The sequence below is a fragment of the Pinus tabuliformis genome, chromosome X (genome assembly GCF_031772625.1).
Source record: "Pinus tabuliformis cultivar Carrire ecotype Pingquan chromosome X, CPIR1, whole genome shotgun sequence".
NCBI classification, from domain to species: domain Eukaryota; kingdom Viridiplantae; phylum Streptophyta; class Pinopsida; order Pinales; family Pinaceae; genus Pinus; species Pinus tabuliformis.
This window is the reverse complement of record NC_142308.1, coordinates 110,559,580-110,580,396: the sequence shown is the minus strand read 5'-3', so window position 1 is coordinate 110,580,396 and position 20,817 is coordinate 110,559,580. Positions and strand designations below refer to the sequence as shown.

The 20,817-nt window shown below is 39.4% G+C and overlaps 1 protein-coding gene across 1 annotated transcript; it reads left to right on the top strand.

Annotated features, from left to right (window-relative positions):
• Positions 1–1,295: 1,295 nt before the first annotated feature.
• Positions 1,296–2,798, top strand: LOC149138663 (hydroxycinnamoyltransferase-like). The gene is made up of 2 exons (XM_089450447.1): positions 1,296–1,721; positions 1,791–2,798. The coding sequence occupies exons 1-2, from the start codon at positions 1,296–1,298 to the stop codon at positions 2,796–2,798; spliced, it is 1,434 nt and encodes a 477-aa protein (XP_089306573.1).
• Positions 2,799–20,817: the final 18,019 nt, after the last annotated feature.

The window sequence follows — 20,817 nt, the reverse complement described above, 5'->3', positions numbered from 1 at the left end:
CCATGATAAAAAAAACATTGCATATCATATCATCTACAATCATCAAATTTATTCACTTACTTGACTACCACATTTTTTTTTAAAATACCTTATTATAACATGAAAAATTAACTCTTTAAAATGCCACCAAGTGCATGACATATTGTAACATCAAAAAACATCGAGCACATTTACTAAGCTTTGGCTTTTTTTTTAATTATAAAACTTTATTATTATATATACTCACTTGATTAACGTATTACTATATTGTGCTATGTAGGAAAAGTGAAAAGAAACACACTTAAAATATCTCCTTTATGTGTGAAAATTAGGTAAAAATGAAAAATATAAGAGAAGGCATTTTAATAATTAATATTAATAACAGCCCATTGTAAAAATGCATTGGGAACCACACAACAACATTAGCATTAAATCCAAATTATTCTTTTAGATATATATTCCATATATAAGCAACCAACTTTGAGAATGTGATGTTATATGTTGTGTTGATAACCTATGTAAAAAAAAAATGCATGGAAAGTGACACCAAAACAATACATGGAATGGGTGTGATCAAGTTATATGCCAATTGTAGTCAAGATACATGTTAGGCCGGTGCGATATAACAAGAGCAGAGAGGATACTGGCCTGAGTGGGATCTGGGCATTGGCAATAGCGCAATTTGGAGCAACCAATCTCAGCCCTTTTGTTGTAAATATCCCCACCTCCGTCGGAGTCCATCGCTCAATTAGAGCATTACAATGTGTCCAAGGGTTTACATTGCAATAAACATAGATATTATGTATCGATACATTGCTAAGGTTTTAAAAAGCATTACATGGAGAAATGAAAACAATAGGCATACCATTAACGAGGCAATGCGAACAAAGGGATAAAAATTAAAATTAAAAAGATAAACATAACTATATTTAAATATCACCTAATAAATTAAATTTGTGAATATCACCTAATAAAGTAAATTAAAGAAATAGTTAAAGAAATAGGCAAAACTATTCTTAAATATTTGAATTAAAACTTCCCTATAAAGAAAAGAAAAGTAGTTAAATATTTGAATTAAAACTTCACAAGTAAGGAAAACAGCTTGCTCAATCTATAAAAGAGAGCTTCGCAAAAAGAAAAGTTGTTAAATATTTGAATTAAAACTTCACAAGCAAGGAAAACAGCTTGCTCAATCTATAAAAGAGAGCTTCGCAGAAAACAGGTTGAGCTTCGATCCATAATTTCACCAATCTACACTTCATTGGCATTTTTTACATTTGGGTGGTTTGTATCCTGCGGTCATGGCACAAGTCTAAATGAAAGTAAAGGTAACGAGGGTTTCCACTGTTGCACCAGCCATCCCCACTGCCAAGCATAGCATGTTCTTGTCAGCCATTGATATTAGTAACATACCCAATAATAACGTGGAAAACTTTTTTTTCTATAAAACGCCAGACCTTACTGCCGACAAGGATTTCCCAACCATAGTGGAGAAGCTAAAGAAAAGCCTGTCGTTAGTTATGGTGGAATTCTATCCATTTGCAGGTCGGTTGGATATGAAGGGAGGAGAATGGGGTCGGCCCCAAATTGATTGCAACGATGACGGAGTGGAGTTCGTCGAAGCAACCATTGACATGCCATTTGAGGATGTGGAAGTAGACGATTTTCAGCACAAAAACTTCTTCAAGGAACTTGTCCAGACCCGCCATGGAAACCACGACGATTCGCTTCTCTCAATACAGGTATGAAAAATTCACTCGCTTTTCATATTCCTATGGATGATGTCTCAAAAGTAACGATGGGTATTGCAGGTCACTGCTTTTCAGGGAGGCGGATTTTGCATGGGAGCCAATTTTCATCACGTCATTGCGGACGGGAATTCCTTTTCGCATTTCATGAGCAGTTGGGCAGAGTGTAGCAGAGAACTTTCCGTTTCCAAGAGTCCTCACCACATGAGAACATTCTTTCAGCGGGAAAATAAGAATGAGGCAATACCCAACCTTTTTTTGAGGGCTGAAGAATTTGTCACTGATTTGATTAAGGAGGCGCAAATTTTCAGGTTTGTCCAAAATAATTCACTGCCCATAAAATATTCAGAAACCAATGCAAGCACTGGTGATGGCTCAGTGGAAAACACTAACAACAGTACTATCCAGAAATCCGTCGCAGAATTAGAAACAAATCTGGAAATCTCAACTTTTCATTTCAGCGAAAAATTAATTCAAGCTTTGAAGGAACGATCCGGCGCTTCAACTTCATTTGTAGCAGTTTCCGCGCAGTTTTGGAGATGCGTAATGAGAGCTCGACAAGTTCCAGAGAACGAGTCCGTTTATTTTAGAGTGCCAATTGACTTCAGAGGGCGGGTAAAACCGCCATTGCCTCCAACGTATTTTGGGAACTGCGTATGCTGCGGTATTGCCAGGACTACAGCCAAGCAGTTATTGGAGCAGGATATCGTGTTTGCTGCGGCTCTCATCCAAGAACTCATCTCTGCCTGTGGCACAGAGGTGCACATCAATAATTTTGTAGACTTCGTCGAATCTCATCTTGGCAGCGGAAACATAGACCCAATTCTTGGAAATTTATGTAATGATTACATTGTAATGACATTCATGTCTCCGAAATTTCGTGTTTACGAGATAGACCACGGATGGGGAAGGCCACTGAGTGTACAGGCCGCGTCCTTGAAAGAAATTGGAAGGATGAAATTGTTCCCCGGAAGAGAAGGGGGAAAGAGTATTGATGTGTCCACAAAACTCCCTCGCCATCAGATGGAAACTCTGAAACAGATACTCATGGTCATCCCCGCGATTGATTGATGATGCTTCGTTCTTTATTAGTGTGCACCTCTTCTTTCTCGCTGCACATGTGCCATATTTGCGAGCAGTTGATTTGTCATGTGGATAAACAAGAATTTAGGTTGAAGGAAACTGCATCCTGAAATCGGAATTCGACACGTCTATGCAATAGAATCTAAGGATTCTCATGGATTGAAATAATATTTATATATATTAACTTGCTTTTCGTTAACGTATCTTTCCTTTTAGCTTTAAGAATTTGTTTTATGCTTCATTCTTTATTAGTGTGCAGCTCTTCTTTCTCGCTACACGGTGCCATGTTTGCGAGTAGTTGACTTGTCATGTGAATAAACAAGAATTTAGGTCGAAGGAAACTCGATACTAAGGATTCTGGATTTGTCATTTAGTTTAATTATTAAATTTTTATAGGTATAAATTAATTTTCATATTTGATTAAGTGCTAAAAAAATAGGGTAATTTAATAATGAGTTTTTATATATGTCTAGCAAAGTGTTGTCCAAAATAAAAAGAGAATTGAAATAAGATACCATGTAATGCAATGTTGAGTTAGTGGGTTGTTTTGAGTGTGTTGTAAGCATTGAGTCATTTGACTTAGGGAAGCATAGATGCCACATTCCCCCACTTACAACTTGCTACTTGTTGTATATGTATTAAATCATGGTAGATGATATTTGTTTGTAAGTCATGTTTTACTTTACTACTATTTGAACATGTTACAAGTGGAAAATGCATATATTTTGATTAATGAACTAAATCACGAAAAAATGAGACCACATGGCCCCTTGCCACCCTTACTCTCCATGGTGTAGTATATGCCATTATTGACTATAAAAATTCATCTTCATCACATATTTTCTAGGAGCAAAGGCATCAATCTCTCACGTGTCATATTATTATTTCTTTAAGTAGATGATGATGGTAGAGATAGAGGTAGCACTTTACTCTAGTGAATTCAAGTCCTAGCTCATTGAAGGCAACTAAGGATGAGATCTTAAATGATAACTAGTCAATTTCTCCAATAACCACAAATGAGATATTTAGTCATTAATTTGCAATACTATATAAGTGAAAATAACAAAACCTATTTCTCAACTCAACTTATACGCACATCCTCAATTCACCTTAATCTTTTGGTTACCTATTTCAAGATTATACTAATTATATGAATATTGATGACCACAACCATGATGATTATTACTATTTATTGAGATCAACTTGCAATCGGCGCAACGAAGGGGGGGCTCCGCCCGCCCCTGATTAACCATGTGGGCTAGTCGTGGAAAGAATATAACACAACCCAACATTCTCCCACTTGTTGTTTTCTTTCCACAGGGGGCCACAAGAGAGCTTAGTCATTTATCCAACCCTGCAACTCCCATTGTTTCTCTACACCAAGAGAACTTCTCAAAGCTCGCAGATTTTGTCAATGCATCTGCAATATTCTTCAAAGTGTCCACCTTTACCAACAACACATTTTTGTCTTCTATCATATCCCTCACAAAGTGATACTGAACATCAATGTGTTTTGTCTTCGAATGATATTCAGGGTTCTTTGCCAAGAAAATTGCACTTTGGCTGTCACAGTCTATCCTTATAGCTCCCTATATTAACCCCATATTTGAACACAATCTCTGCAACCAAACTACTTCCTTGCTTTCATGAGTGGCTGCCATGTATTCTGCCTCTATAGTTGATAGTGCCACTACAGATTGTTTCTTACTCATCCAACTGATTGCACCTCTAAATAGGTTAAACGCATACCCACTTGTAGATCTTCTCTGATCCAGATCTTTAGCCCAGTCTGCATCAACAAAGCCACGAATATCCAACACTCTATCCAATCCTGGTCTTCCTTGGTAGCACAAACCATAGTCACTAGTGCCACGCAAATACTTGAAAACTCGCTTCACTGTTGTCAAATTCTCCTTTCCTGGTTTTGACATAAACCTGCTCAATACTCCCACTGTATGTGCAATGTCTAGTCTAGTACAGACCATTGCATACATCAAGCTACCGACTGCACTTGCATATGGAACACGGGACATGTCCTCTTCCTCTTCTTATGTCTTGGGACATTGTTCAGCAAATAACTTTACACCTATAGGAATAGGAACCTTCACCGGTTTATTATCATGCATATTAAATCTCTGCAATATTGTCTCAACATACTTCCTCTAGTTTAACCAGAGCTTCCTCGTTGCCTGATCTCTTTTAATTTCCATGCCCAAAATATAGTTTGTAGCAGCAAGATCTTTCATGTCGAATTTGGAGGAAAATTGGGTCTTCAAATCCTGGATAATTTCTTTGTCATTTCCGACCAGCAACATATCATCCACATACAAGACCAAATAAATAACACGGCCACCAATTAATTTAAAATACACACAGTGATCTTCTTTGCTTCTGGTGAAGCCAAGTCCCTGTACAAATGTATCAAATTTCTGATATCACATCCTTGGTGACTGTTTTAACCCATACAGAGACTTCTTTAACTTGCATTCCAGTTCTTTCTTACCCTTCACTACAAAGCCTTCAGGTTGCTTCATGTAGATTTCCTCTTCCAAATCCCCATGAAGAAATGTTGTCTTCACATCCATCTGTTCTACCTCAAAATCAAAAGCAGCAGCAACAGATAAAAGTAATCTAATAGAAGTTACCTTGGCAACAGGAGAAAAAATATCACCAAAATCAATTCCCGGCACCTAGGAATAACCTTTTGCTACCAACCGAGCTTTGTATTTCTCCACCTTTCCTTCGACATTTGTCTTCTTCTTGAACACCCATTTGCTACCAATGGGTTTCCTTCCAGCTAGCAACTCCACCAGATCCCAAGCCTCATTTTTGTGCAAAGATGTCATTTCATCAACCATGGCCTCTTTCCAAAGTTTTCCATCCTCTGAATCTACTGCTTCCTTCACAGTTCTGGGATCATCATCAGTAATAGAAAAAGCAAAATTTGAACAGAAAACAGATGGACTATACCTTTCTGGTTGCCTTCTTTCTCGAACTGATCTTCTCACACCAGGAATTTGTGGCTCTTCATCTTCTAATACCTCCTCTGTTGTAGAGTCTGATTCTTCCTCCTTTAGCTCAAACTCTATCTTCTCAGGTTCCTTTGGTTGGACTTCATGTTTAATAACATTTTTCACCTATCTGAACACCACATCTCGACTGTACCCAACCTTCCTTGTTACTGGGTTCCAAAGCTTATAACCCTTTAAACCATCCTTATACCCAATAAAGATGCACTTTTCAGATTTACTATCCAACTTGGTTCGTTTCTCCTTTGGAACATGTACATATGCATCACATCCAAATACCCTCAGATGTGAAAGAGAGGGTTTCTTACCAGTCCATACCTCTTGTGAAGTTTTATCCTCCAATATTGATGAAGGTGATCTATTGACCAGGTAACATGCTGTCTCCACCACCTCTACCCAAAATTCTTGTCTTAACCCGGCACCACTGAGCATGCTCCTTGCCCTTTCCATCAACGTCTTGTTCATTCTTTCTGCAACTCCATTTTGCTGAGGTGTATATGGAGTAGTCTTCTGTCATGCTATACCACACTTCTTACAGAATTCTTCAAATTCCTTACTGCAAAACTCTCCACCATTATCTATCCTCAGCACCTTTATCTTCTTCTCTGTCTGGTTTTCCGCTAGAGCCTTGAGTTCTTTAAACCTATCAAAGACTTCAAATTTCTTCTTAAGGAAATATATACATGTATTCCTTGAGAAGTCATCTATAAATAATACATAGTACACAAACTTACCCAGTGATGGAACCTTCACAAGTCCAAACACATCACTATGCACAAGCTCTAATATATGTTTCGCCCTCTTACGACCAGAGGGGAAACTCACCAGATTCTGCTTCCCATATACACAATTTTCACAGAAATCAAAATCCAGAGAGCTATTACTCATACCTTCTACCATACCTTTACCATGAAGTATTCGAAGGCCCTTCTCTCCAATATGTCCAAGCCTTTGATGCCATAGCATGGTCTTCTCTCCAAAGACCACTAGATTTTCTGCTCCACTTTCAGGAACCACAGAACTGTTGCACCCATAAACAATCGTGCTACCTTGCAGCTTGTATAGAGTTCCAATTTGAACTCCCCGCATCAATACCAGTGCTCCCCGAACCATCTTGCAGGTGTCTTTCTCAAACACTGTTTTTACACCTGCATCATCCAACTTGCTTACAGAAATCAGATTTCTGGCCAATGCAGGAATATGTAGAACACTCGGAAGTGTTCTAACCCTTCCACCTTGCAACTTCAACTTTACTTTTCCGTGATCAACGATTCTAGCCTTCCTATCATCCTCTAAGAAGACATCACCACCATCATATTTCTCATACTCGCAAAACCACTCTCTATGGGGAGTGAAGTGAAAGGATGCACTTCAGTCAATCAACCATGCCTCATGATCTACATGTGTACTTGAAGAAACCAAGTACACATCCCCACCTTCATCTGAGGTGGTTTTCACCTCTGCAGAAGGAGCATCATCAGATCTCTTTCCTTTATTAGGAGCTTTAGATTTACAGTCCCTTTTGTAGTGCCCTTCCTTTCGGCATTTCCAGCACACCACCTTTACAGGTTTTCTTGGAGATTTAGATCTCCCTCTAGATTTAGATCTCCCACTTGATGACTTATTTTTGTTTCCATTCTGGGACTGTCCTCGTACAAGCAAGGCATCACCATTCTGGCTCTCCATATTTTTCCGTCTCATCTCCTCCGTCAGCAAGGATGAGACTATTTCATCAAACTGCAAGGCAGTTGCATTTCTACCTATTACAATAACCAAACTATCCCACGAATCTGGTAGAGAACACAACAAACTGATGCACTTATCTTCATCTAAAATTTTAATATCAACAGATGCTAACTGACTTACCACAGTATTAAATGCGTTCAGATGCTCTGTCACCAAGTCTCCATATTTCATCCTCAGGTTATACAGCTTTTTCCGTAGGAACAGTTTATTCACTAGAGACTTAGATTGCGCAGTATATGCCCAATGAAATAGCCTGTGCTCACATGATTTTCACTTGCTATTGTGCAATAGAGGCAGGCAAAGCAGCGAAGGAGATTTGAACCTGTGACTTGTTCGAATCTGAGCTAGTTTTGTGTGTGACAGGTGGAGATAGTATTGAGTACTTGTGAGGAGTATTGTACTATGTATTGTTACATGTTCTCAATCATTATAATATACAGATAGTGTGGGGTTTTCAGCTGTATGCTTTCCCCGGGTTACATACTATGTTAATGTGCGCATGCGATTGATGTTCATTGTTTTTAATGCTGCTAAATTGATGATCAACGTAGAGGAGATTATGTATTGTGCATGTATTCCGCAATAGTGTATAATCGGAATAATCTCTGTGAATAAGTGTTTATTATTCAAAATTTCTACATTTCTGATCATTCGCAGAACACACCAGATGTCAGTACACCATTTGACAGTGAAGAGGACAAATCTTTCATTGAGAATCCACTTAACGTATCATCTACTTTTTCCAGAAGCGCAGAGGGTGAACATTCTTTCTTCTCATCTACCCCTTTGTATGATTAATCAAGTCATGAAGATGCCGAAAAACATCTTGAATTTTCTAATCATGGTTGTCGTGATCTTTGTACTTATTCATTTGATCACAATGTTGATTCACTCACTGTTAATCTGTTTAAGCCACTGATCTTCGATGATCTATCTATTGACAAAGTGGAAACCCCGCAGGCTGTCGAGGCACTTCAGCCTGAGCTAATGGTTATGTCAAGCCCTCACTATCCTGAGGTTAGTTCCACTTCCGATCAAAAAATTTATGAAAAACCCAAGGCTCGTCATCACTCATCTATATGCACTGAAGATTAATCCAACACACATATTTCACTTCCTCCTCTAGAATCACATGATCACATCGCTTGCGCACTGGAGGAATCATTCACAACAAGCGCACTTGCAAGGTGTAAGTTTTCTCTTTTTCTCATGTTTTCTTGTCTGCCACAATCAAGAGAGTGCATATGCTTATCATCTGTACGCAGTGTGTCACAATACCATGGTAAGGCCACAGAGTGTTTGTCTTGTGCTTTCACTCTCTTCTTTTCTATGGATGCGTGTAAACTAAGAGTGCATTGGTCTTCATTGTTATATATTTTATGTTTGTTGGTTCACTTCAATGTGCTTCTCGTGGACCATGCCTTCATCAACATGGGCCAGCCAATGCGCTGATGGTTGCATTGGAAATATCACTTCACGTGAGTAGGCCCATGCACTGTTTAGCGTAGGAGTAGGAGAAGTTTTGGTTTTCTTGCTTGCCTTTGTTTTCTGGTTTGCATGTTTGTTTGCTCATTGACTTGGTTTGGTTTGTTTTCTTTCTTGCTTTGCTTGCTTGTTGTTTTGGCTGCTTTGCTTACTATTTTTGTTTCGTTTTGTTTTTTTCTTAGTATCATGCTATTTTTAGTTTTGTAAATAAATGGTACCCTCTACTGAGTTCTGTCTTTTGAATGAGTATGTGGCCGAGATCCAAAGAGTCTTGTGACACTGTAACACTTGGCTAGTTATGTGTCCATCTTCTATGTGATTGGTTATAACCTTTGGTCGATGAATTCTTGATGTAAAATACGAGCCGACTGCAAGGGAAGTTTGGTTCCAACCATGAACCTGTGTCCACATTGGGAAACCCTATGCCTGTACTCAGCCTTCTGATTTGTGCGTTCAAGCTCATCCAACTAGTAGAAACTGAGAAGGGGAAAATCTAAACAAGCAAACCTATGTAAGAGGTCTTACATGCTTCTCTGAAGGAACAAATTCTTCCTCTCTCAATAAGTTGGGATGCCTCTTCCACCCAAAAAATAAATAAGTGCCTATGCATAGTCTTCTTAAAAAAACACAAAGGTGAAAGAAGAGAAAGGCTTCTTGCACAGAGAGGTGAAGCATGCAACTCCACTGGGGTACTGACCAGGCTCGCTGGCAGTGGAGAAAAGCGTGTGTTCCTGGGTGACTCCAGTGAAGTACTATCCAGGCCTGCTAGTAGTGGAGCAACACTAGTGATGAAAACTCGTACTTCGAGAAATTTTAACTCGCCATCCAAACTACCCTTATCGATTTCAAAACATTGTGATCAAGCTGAAACTTGTTGTTGTGTTTGACTGAGTTGGCGAAAGGTGAACCATGTCTGTCCACTGGGTAAGTGGGGAAGCCAAAGTAACCCGCACAATGATTTAATACTCCCTTAAATACCAAGGCCCTGTGCTGTCAATGGACCAAAATAAAGAAGTTGGAGTTCAACCAGTGTGTTGCCAAGTGTTGTAGCGGCTGCAACACCCTCCAAAATTTTGGCCTTCATCTAATTTCAGAGCCTTCCTTGGGTTTTTTCTTGATGTTTACAAGCACTCGAGCTCATCCTGTGAGCTCATGTTGATTCTTTGCACCCTCCTCGCTTTACCATTCAATGGACATCTTTTTATTGTTGGTCACAATGTCATGCTTGTAGTCATGTTCTGGCCATGCATAAGGTCTGCCTTCATGTGTACAAGTTGTGTCAGCTATGTAAGCATCCGTTGCACTCACACACGAAGTTGTATGCACTATCGTGCAAGCGTCATTGCGGTCATTCAACGATCTATCACAAGTGTCACGTTTGTTGCTCACACCGTTGGTCAGTCACACTAAGTGTATGTTGTCTTGTTGGTTCAAGGTGTCTTGTCGTCAATTCATGTTGAGTGTGTGTTTGTGAGGTCATGCATGTATGAAGTCACTCATTCACACACTTGGTCATTTTTTTGAAGCTTTGTCGATCGGACCATCCTCCAACAACTAGACTTCCACTGAGCTGCAATGCCCAGTTTCAGCTGTCAGTGATTATGTACTTCCGCCCAGAATTGCATAGAGCTTGAGGTTGCCTGCCATGCAGTCTGCACTGCGTAACCCTAGAATCAACTTGACCTACTATCACCCAGAACAACACAGAAGTTTCCCAGCAAGCCATTTCAATCTGTGGTTCTCACAAGCACAACAACCGAGCCTCTAGCTGGTTAACCAGAGAGTTTGACCAGGCAATGACCCCGGGACTCACTCCCCTAAAAAATTGCACAAAAGCTACAAAGCATGCCCGCTCCACTGACTGAAGAAACTGCGTATAGATGTCAGATAAACACCCTGTTCCTGTCACTATCTCCCTCAAAAAATTGCGCAGCTTTTCCAGCTAGTCACCTAGTCAACCGACCTACTGCTCACTTGGAAAACTATGCAGTTTTCATGAGCATTTCCCCAGCTTCCCAGCATCCCACTCAACTTAGAAATTGCACAAGGATGTACAGCAAGCCAACCTCCCAGCATTGCATAGTATTTAATAGCAACACTCGCGTAGCCTACTGCTAGCTCCCCAAAAAAATTGCGCAGTTTTTTCAGCAGAACTCCTATAGCCCACTACCAGCTCCTTGGAGAAAATTGTGTAGTTTTTGCTGCCAGTCCCCCTATGCTACCTACATTGCCTCCTTGAAAAATTAGCGCATATATACCCTCCAGCCGAGCCAAATCCTGCAAACAGGCACTACTGATTTGGATTATCTATCTCAGCCTCCCAATGACCTCTGCACAATTTTCACTGGTAGTGCCCAGAGCCCGCATCCCGGCTTGAAATCTTACTTACGTAGTTTCAGAGCCTTGTCCTCTCTCTCGGTCATCTGCATCTAAAATCGAACGACAATGCATCATGGTAGACTAGGATATTTCTGGATTTGATGTCGTCTCATCATGAGTGATTCCAGATACAGGTACATGGATGTGACATGACGCAGTGATGAATGAGATGAACAAGGAGAGCATGCGAGGAGATTCGTTTGCGAATGGACGAATGAGGATTTCATCCAAGGAGATTGTTTCACGAAAAGATGAACAAGGAATGCATGCAAGTAGATTGTTTTATGAACGGACGAATGAAGAATGCATGCGAGGAGATTGTTTCGCGAACGTACGAACAAGGAATGCATTCGAGGCAATTTGTTCGCTAACGAACGAACACATGAAGCATGCCAAAGTACAAGCATGGAGCAACGTGCACATGCAACATCAAGTGAAAACCAAGACCATCGAAGAATATCCACACCTTGCCATGAAGAGGTGAATCTATGAGACACCAAGAGTACATCCATCACTTAGTAGTACTACAGCTCAACATGCACACCACCACCAGCATGAACATACCAGCTCTATCATGTTGAATCATGTCATGAGTCATCTCAGTCACATCACTACTATGGGCCACACTGTTGTAATCAATGTAATGTAACGTGGAAGTCCAAGAGACCCACATGTAAATCTGAAGAGCCATGTAAAGTTGAAGAGTCATGTAAATCAAACAGTCATGAGGGAAGTCGAACAGTCACAAGGGTCAGTTTTACCCTTGGCTATAAATACCCCTCATTTGTACATGCAAAAGAATTTTCACCTTGGCTCCTCCCACATAACATTAAGAGTGTGTAATATTTTCTTTGAGGAGCGAACAGTGGCTCCAATGCCCTGCTATCGGGGTTAGTGATGTAATGGTGTACGGATGTATCTTGGAACTTTCATTTAATTCAGAAGCCTATTAACAGGCCAGCACACTTTCACACATGTATTGTATTCGTTTGTAAGACTATTATTTGGATGCTTGGATTTATGTTTCTTTAACATGTATTAAGACAATTGAACTATTTCATTTGTTCTAATACATATGCTTACAAAAATGTGTTGTATAAGTTGTTAACGTTGTCTCGGCCATGTGGGCTATCCCGTTGGACACTCGACTGATTCATTCGTGTAAACTTGTTATAATGCCCGTCGCACTCGTGTTGACTATTCTGCTAGGTGTTTTACATGCTATTTGTTCACCTTTTGTTTTTGATTGCCGCATCCATGTGGACTACTCGGCTAGAAGCTGTGCATGCCCTATTGTGTTGTGTGTCTCTAGCAGAGTTGGGACTATTCCCTTTCAACCTAAGGCTCACTTCCACCCTCTCCCTCTGCAATGAAAGAACTTTAACACAAGTAGCACCAAAGCACTCACGAGGCATGCAAACCTCATTGTTCAAAGACAAAGCATACCACTCTCACATGTTGACAAGCAAGAGCTAAGGCATTTATTTAAGATAATGGCAACCGGGCCATCGTATCGAATGAGACTTCTACACCAAATAGTGTGAGGTCTAGTTGGGACTTCATATTAGGGAGATCACCTTAATGTTGGTGAGTCCAACACCTTCAACAGGGTGATAAAGACCCATTGATCATGTTTTCAAGGGGGGATGACTAAAATAAAATTGATTTTTTAGTTTATGAGGCAGTGAGATCTCTTAGGCAGGAAGAAACATCAATGATAAAAGGAGGAAAGGGAGTGAAGATGGAGGGATATTTTTTTTTGATGGATGAAAGGAGAGGGGATGAAAACAAAGGTTACAGAGAAGGAGGAGTGGTACAAATTGAGGAACAAGCCTGGAGCTTCATTTTCAACTGAAAAGAAATTGGAAACTTAAGAATTTTTCTTGGAGTTTAGGCCACGGGACTAGAATACTTTGATCTCAAAGTCCTCCGAGTCTAGGAACTGGAGAGGTTGATCCCAGATAGGTAGGGAGTCATCGTTCAGTTCAGTAATGAAAGCAGGGGACTTTAAGCAACGTCAGCCAAGGATCAACATTAGAGGGGAGAACTAGGTACATACTTATATTTAATTTGATATATTTTATGTAAAATTTGCTTCTCTGATAAGAAATATATATTTTTAGACCCATACACATGGTATCAGAGAGGATTTCAAACTTTTGGACCTTGTTGAATTGATAAAAATTGTCACAACTTCACTGACTATGTTCTATTATTTAAGTCTCAAAAATTATTGTAAGTTTCTCTTGATCTTTTGTACTATTGTTTATGGTTACATTAGCCTTTTTTTTCCTTCAATGTTTGTATAACTCTGGCGTAATATTCATCATTGTCCTTGTAATTTAGATTATTTTAATAAAAGAATGAGCATTTCGTAAGAGAATTTATTTTCGTTTAGTCAATGGAAATCGAAACCCATCTATGGCCACAAAGAAGCTAATCAGTTTAATACCATACTACTAGCCAATACTCTTAGCAATGCTAGCTTCATGTAGTAATGTGGATCTAGGTAGGTTTCTTTTGTTTTTTTGTGGAAATAAGATTCGTTTATTCATTAGCATAGTTAGATGTTTCAGATGTTTTCTTTTTTAATGCATAACAAATTGTGAAAGCTCTTGTTGATGTAATTTTTTAGTGATTATCAAGATACAAACTTTATCAATCGAAAATGTTAAAGGCATATATGTAGTGAAATTTCTTGCTAAGGTATGTAGTTTGTTGGTGATCTGATGTTTATTGTTGTGTCAAACAAGGTTCTGATAGAATGTTCCATGTGGTGGTCACATTCCAAATGATTCATATATATTGTAAAATGTTGACAGAATTAGATTGAAATTTCCTTCGATGGCTTGAAAATTATTAGAAATGTGATCATTTGGTATTACCTGAGTGGACGTGTTTTGTTGAAAATGCACCAAGAAAATCTAGTTTTGACTTTTCCTTGGTCAGACTAGATTAAAATTTGAATTTTTATTCCAACAAAATACTTGGAGGTAGTTAACAGAAGTGACATGGCTCTTGTCACTCAGTTAACTCAGTAAATTCTAGTTGAAGAATCTTGAGTTCAGTTCTACATGATTGATTGCTAATTTGTAAAAAACTGTTTCACCTAATTTGAGTTATTGTCAGTTTAACTAGTTGTAACTGTCATAAGAACTAGTGGAGGTCAAGTTATGGAAGTGGAAATTCAACCACACTTAGTGATCAACCAGTTAATCGATTAATCAACCCAAAATATTTTTTGCATGCATAGAATTTGAGTTACCTAGTTGAGATGGAGTTTTCAAGATAGTGTACTATCAGTTGTAACATACTCCCATGTGTACAGGTGGTGCATGCAGTTAGATATTGACCTCAAGCTATTGCGAAATTCCTTGGTGTGAAATTCCTATAAACTAGGGGCAATTTCCCAAGGGAAGAACGCAAGGAAATAGGAGGTTGGGAAGGCTTGAAATTGACTAAGTGTTGGTCCAGGTTCAGTTAGTCAGATAAAGGGAAAGATTATACACTTGAAAGGTGTGCTTGGGCTTAAGAAAACATTGTATTTCTTCTTTATTCTCTTATTAATGCAATATAGATAGTAAGGGGTTTTGAGCAGTTTCTCTCCCCTAGATAGATATTTGTGCATGTGTGATGTTTCCTTTTGCATGTCTATCATTCTTGTTCTAGATGGTGATCTTGCTTCCGCAAATTAGTAGAGTAGCTTCAAGTCTTGGTATTTAGTAAATTTCATGAGCATTATTGAATATACACATTAATTTCTACATGGTATTAGAGTTGGAATCACTATAGAACAAATATTTCGAAGTTGTCATTGCAAGAGGTTCAAATTTGAAGATCAGTGTTGCGGGTTTTCTTCAGGACTGAGAAGATGGATTTCAATGGACTCAGGCTTGAGTATGCCTTGGAAGGCACCTCAAAATTTGTTGCATGGAAGGACCACATGGAGACAATATTGGATAATAATGGCCTACTAGAATACATCAAAACAGATGTAGAAAAACCCCAAGCATCTCATGCCCATAATCTTGCTCAATGGAAGAAAGATGTGGCCAAAGTGAGGAGAATCATATTGGAGGGAGGACGGGATCATATTGTCTCAAATCTCCATGGAAAAGAGACTTCATTTAAAATGTGGAAGACACTAACAGAGTTGTTCGAGAATAATAGTGACCATAGGAAGCTGGCACTCAAGGACAAGCTTCGAAGTATAAAGATGCAAAAGAATGACACAATTCTACAATACTTGAGTAGGTTTACACAGTGTCGTGATGAACTTGGCAAGATCTGTGTTAATGTCCCTGTATAAGACTTGGTAGCTCTAGCCCTTTTGGTCCTTCCCAATAGTTGGCATAACTATCAAGATTTGGTAAATGGTAGAGACAATCGACCAAGTTCGAAACACTTATGGCCTGACTTCGTGCAGGAAGAAATAAGGTGGAATACCAGAGACGAGACTTCATCCAAGGGTGAGGATGAGGAGAATTGTGCCTTAGCTGGAAAGAAAAATAAAGGGAAAGGGAATAAATCCCAATCCAAAGCAAAATTGGGTCAAAGGGGCAACAAGAAGGACTTGTCCAAATCAAGTGCTTTCATTGTCATGAATTTGGGGTTGAATTTTCTCTCATTTCATGCATGGCTAGCACAATGATGGGAAGTGTGTGGTATCTAGACAGTGGTGCCTCATTCCATTTGATGGGGAACAAATATTTTTTCAGTGATTTGGAGGAGAAGGATCTCCAAATGCACATAAAGATGGGATATGATGAAAGGTACAATGTGACAGGATTAGTATCATCACCTTTTAGAAGGAGTTTGACTTGCCTCTCAAGCTCAAGGATGTGATGTTTTACCACGTCTAAAGAAGAATCGTGTCCCCGTTGCAGTTTTGGAAGATTATGGCTACAATGTGATCTTCAGGAAAGGAAATGCATTCTTGAGACACATAGCCACTAGACAGGTGAAGCATATCGGGGTTCAGGTGAAGAGCCTCTACAAGTTAGATATGAAGGATTATGTTGCATTGAGCACAAAAACAGAAAAAGTGCAAAGCCACGATGTTGATGAACTTTGGTATAGAATAATTGGCCATTTACATCATGGTGCTTTAAAGATCATGCAATAGATTACCACAAGAATCCCCAAAGGAGCACTAGAGAAGGATGACAAATTTAAAGGGTGTACCTTGGGGATGTACAAAAAATCCACTTTCCATGATTGGGACAATAGATCACATGTAGTCCTTGAAAGGATCCACTCTGATGTTTGTGGAATTTTCTCGATAGCCTCCACTTCTAGGCACAAGTATTTTGTTATCTTTATTGATTATTATTCGTGGAAGCATTGGATCTTCTTCATGTGGAAGAAGGACGAGACCTTCTCCAAGTTCTTTGATCCAAATGGAAAATGGCATCAACCCATGGTATTCATCCACCCATGGAATTTACCCATGGTATTGTAAGTGGCATCCACTCATGGTATTTATCCACCCATGGTATTCATTCACCCATGGTATTTTCCCATGGTATTGTGACATCCACCCATGGTATTCATTCCCCCATGGAATTGACCCATGGTATTGTAACATACACCCATGGTATTCATCCACCCATGGAATTAACCCATGGTATTGTGACATCCACCCATGGTATTCATTCACCCATGGAATTGACCCATGGTATTGTAACTGAAAAATACTATAAATAACAAGTCGCATTTTGTAAAAGGACAGATGGTCTGCTAGAATGTAGCCTTTATAGTTATTATTGGTTTTAATAAAAGGTTTCTTTGTGGTTTTATTTACTGTGTGTTCTATCATTTTTTTTCTAGCATTGCAATTCTTTAGATCTTGAGGGCCTCCCCCACAAGATCCATTTCAATCTTTTAGATCTTGGGGGCCTCCCCCCAAGATTTGGATCATTCTTAGAGTTCAAGGCACTGGTGGAGAAAGAAACAGATAATAAGGTGAAGGCTCTCGGGAGTGATAATGGAGGTTAGTATGTGTCGAATGAGTTTAAAAAAATTTGTACAAAAGAAGGCACTCAATGAGAGTTTATAACACCCCATAACCCACAGTAGAATGGGGTGGATGAGAGGAAGAACAAAAGAATTGTGGGAGCATCATGGGCAATGTTGCATGACCAAAGACTACATCTACACTTGTGGGTTGAATCATGCAACACAACAGTGTAATTGCATAACAGGAGTCCTCATCGGATTCTTGGCATGATCACACTGGAGGAGGCTTTCTCGAGGAGGAAGCCAAATGTGTCACACTTCAGGATATTTTGAGCCTTTGTCTATTTCCATGTCTCCAAAAAGTCAAGGAATAAGTTGGAGACGACAATAGAGTTGGGGGTATTTATGGCTTACAAAGACACTCCCTACACCTACTATGTGTATTTTCCATTCCTTTGGATGAGATTTGTGCGATGGGATGTCAAATTTGATGAAGACAAAGCCATGTGGTGCTCTCTTAAGAGGGAGCTTTAGATCGCACCAGAGGAGGGGCTTTTAGCTCCAAAGGAGGAGCCTCAGGATGTTATGGAGCAGCCACATCTTGAGGAACAGAGAGTGGAGACAGCCACTCAAGCAGAACCATCCAGAGAAGGAAGGAAGAGAACTAGAGAAGATGAGAGACTTGTCTAGGATGCAAGGGAGAATGTGGGTGCTCCTTCAAATTAGCATAAGAAAAGAAGGTCACCAGATCAGTACATTAGATACATGTCTTATGACTGAACTAGTAGAGATTGAGCCATCATCTTTCAAGGAAGAAGTAGATAAACCAGTATGGATTTATGCAATGGTGGAGAAGTACAAATCCATTGTGAAGAACAATGTTTGGGTTGTGTTCCCAAGACTAGGAGACAAATCAATTGTGGATTCGAGATGGATCTTTAAAGTGAAGCAGGTACCAGATGGAAGCACAGAAAAGTATAAGGCTAGATTTGTGGCCAAGGGGTACTCTTAGGTGGAGGGGATTGACTATGAGGAGACATTTTCTCCTATAGCAAGGTACTCATCCATTAGATCAATCCTTGCTTTGGCTGCACATGTGGGGTGGAAGATCCACCAGATGGATATGAAAATAGCATTCTTCAATGGAGTTATTGAGGAGGAGGTGTATATCGAGCAACCAGAAGGCTTCAAGACTTGTGACTGAGAGTCCAATGTGTGCAGACTCAAGCAAGCACCTTGTTCTTGATACACCAGGATCGATAACTATCTCACCAGTTTGGGCTTCAAAAAAAGTGAAGCAGATGCAAATCTCTATCATATTTTGGTAGAAGTAAATTTTTTATTATTTTTTTATATGTCAATGACTTGGTCCTTATTAGTGATGAGTAGTTGATCAGATCTTGCAAGGAATACCTTGCAAGAGAGTTAGAGATGAAGGAAATGGGCTTCATGCACTACTTCCTTGGATTGGAAGTATGGAAAGGTGATGGGGAATTGTTTTTCTCTCATGGAAAATATGTCCATGATATACTTCAGAGGTTCCACATGGACAGGTGCAAACCCATGGAGACTCCTCTAGTGGCCAACTGGAGGAAAGAGGATGTCACTTCAGGTGAGGAAGTGGATGCGACTATTTACTGGCAGTTGGTGGGTTCACTCATGTATCTTGTGAAAACATGACCAAACATATGTTATGCAGTTAACCAGCTTAGTCAAGCTATGGTTAGTCCAACCAAAATATTTTGGAGGGTAGCTAAACATGTCCTACGGTACCTTAGAGGTACTACCCAGTTTTGACTTTGGTACATATGGAAAAAGGGGGTGAAGTTATGTGGCTTCACCGATGCAAATTGGGAGGGAAGTCCACTAGACCGAAAGAACACGTCAGGTGCAATATTCAGTGTTGGGTATGTAGAAGTTTCTTGGTATGAAAAGAAGCAGAGAGCAGTGGCACTCAACTCAGCAAAAGAAGAATACATAACTGCAAGTCCAACAACATGTGAGGTGATCTGGATAAGGAAGATACTTGTTAGCTTGTTTTTTCAGATGATGGATCCTACTATGATTTACTGTGATAATTATAGTTGCATCAAACTCTCTGAGAATCATATTTTTCATGATCGATCCAAGCATATTGATATTCGGTATCACCATCTACGAGATTGTGTGCGGAGGCAGATTATGTTGTTGCAGTGCATTTTGACAGAGGAACAAGATGCAAATATTTTAACAAAGGCCTTATCAAGAGGCAAATTCAAGTTCCACAGGTGTAGGATAGGGGTGGTCGATAATCCATTTCTTACTGAGAGGGAGTGTTGAAAATGAAGCAAGAAAAAATAATTTTGACTTTTCCTTGGTCAAACTAGATTAGAGTTCAAATTTCTATTTCAGCAGAATACTTGGAGGCAGTCAACTGAGGTGACATGGCTATTGTCACTTAGTTAACTCAGTAAATTTGAGTTGGAGAAGCTTGATTTTAGTTCTACATGATAGTTGAAAATAATTAATATTATATTGTATTAATGGAGAAATGGTAACATGGTTGTAACATAACTCCTTAAGTTAGGATTAGTTCCAAGGTTGTAGGAGTTTGTTCTCACCTCCCTATTCTTTTGAGATGTATTTATTGTCTCATATTTGGTTAATTGAATATGAGAGTGTATGCTCCAGTTTATGTAGCTTCCAGACCCAACTTACTCACCTGTGAGCTGTTGGTTTATTCAATTCTTTCTTTTCTTTCTAGTTTTTCTAACATGGTATCATAGCTTAGATCTGGTGAGCCTGATTTATGTGCAGAGCCTTATTGGCTACATTAGATCCCTAGTGGCTACAGAGCCTTCCTGGCTATAGTGCCCTAGTGGAAACAGAGGAGCTTCAATGTTCACATTTTTAGAGTCTAGGTGGTCGGGAGTGACATACCTTACTCACAGGAGAAATTTTTCTTTCTCATAGGTCTCAACATACCTCCAGCTAAGCACAAAGCAGTCATCATGTTTTTTAGCATGACAGAAGCGATGATCATCGCGGATATGAAGATCAAACCCATGATGATGTGATATTTACTTAGAGCGAATTTCTTCATCACCCCCAAAAATCACGTTTGTTCAGGGAGAAAGGGAGATGGCGTGTTTTTTATGATTCTGAGCTTGAGATTTTGTCAGTGTGGTGGTGGATTTGAGATGCAAACGTAGAGATCGTGGTAGATTGGTGGAAGATTGACCAGATAGGAGGCAGGTTGGGTGAATTGGTGGTAGATCAGATAGATCCGTAATCAATTCAAAGGTTCTTGTATGTTTTAAGATTATTTATTTTTACTGTAGTTGGTAATTGTTCACTTGGTTAGAATCAACTTAAGATCGAGGAATTTGGAATCCGATTAGTCGAAAATGAACAATTTCACAGAAGCTTAT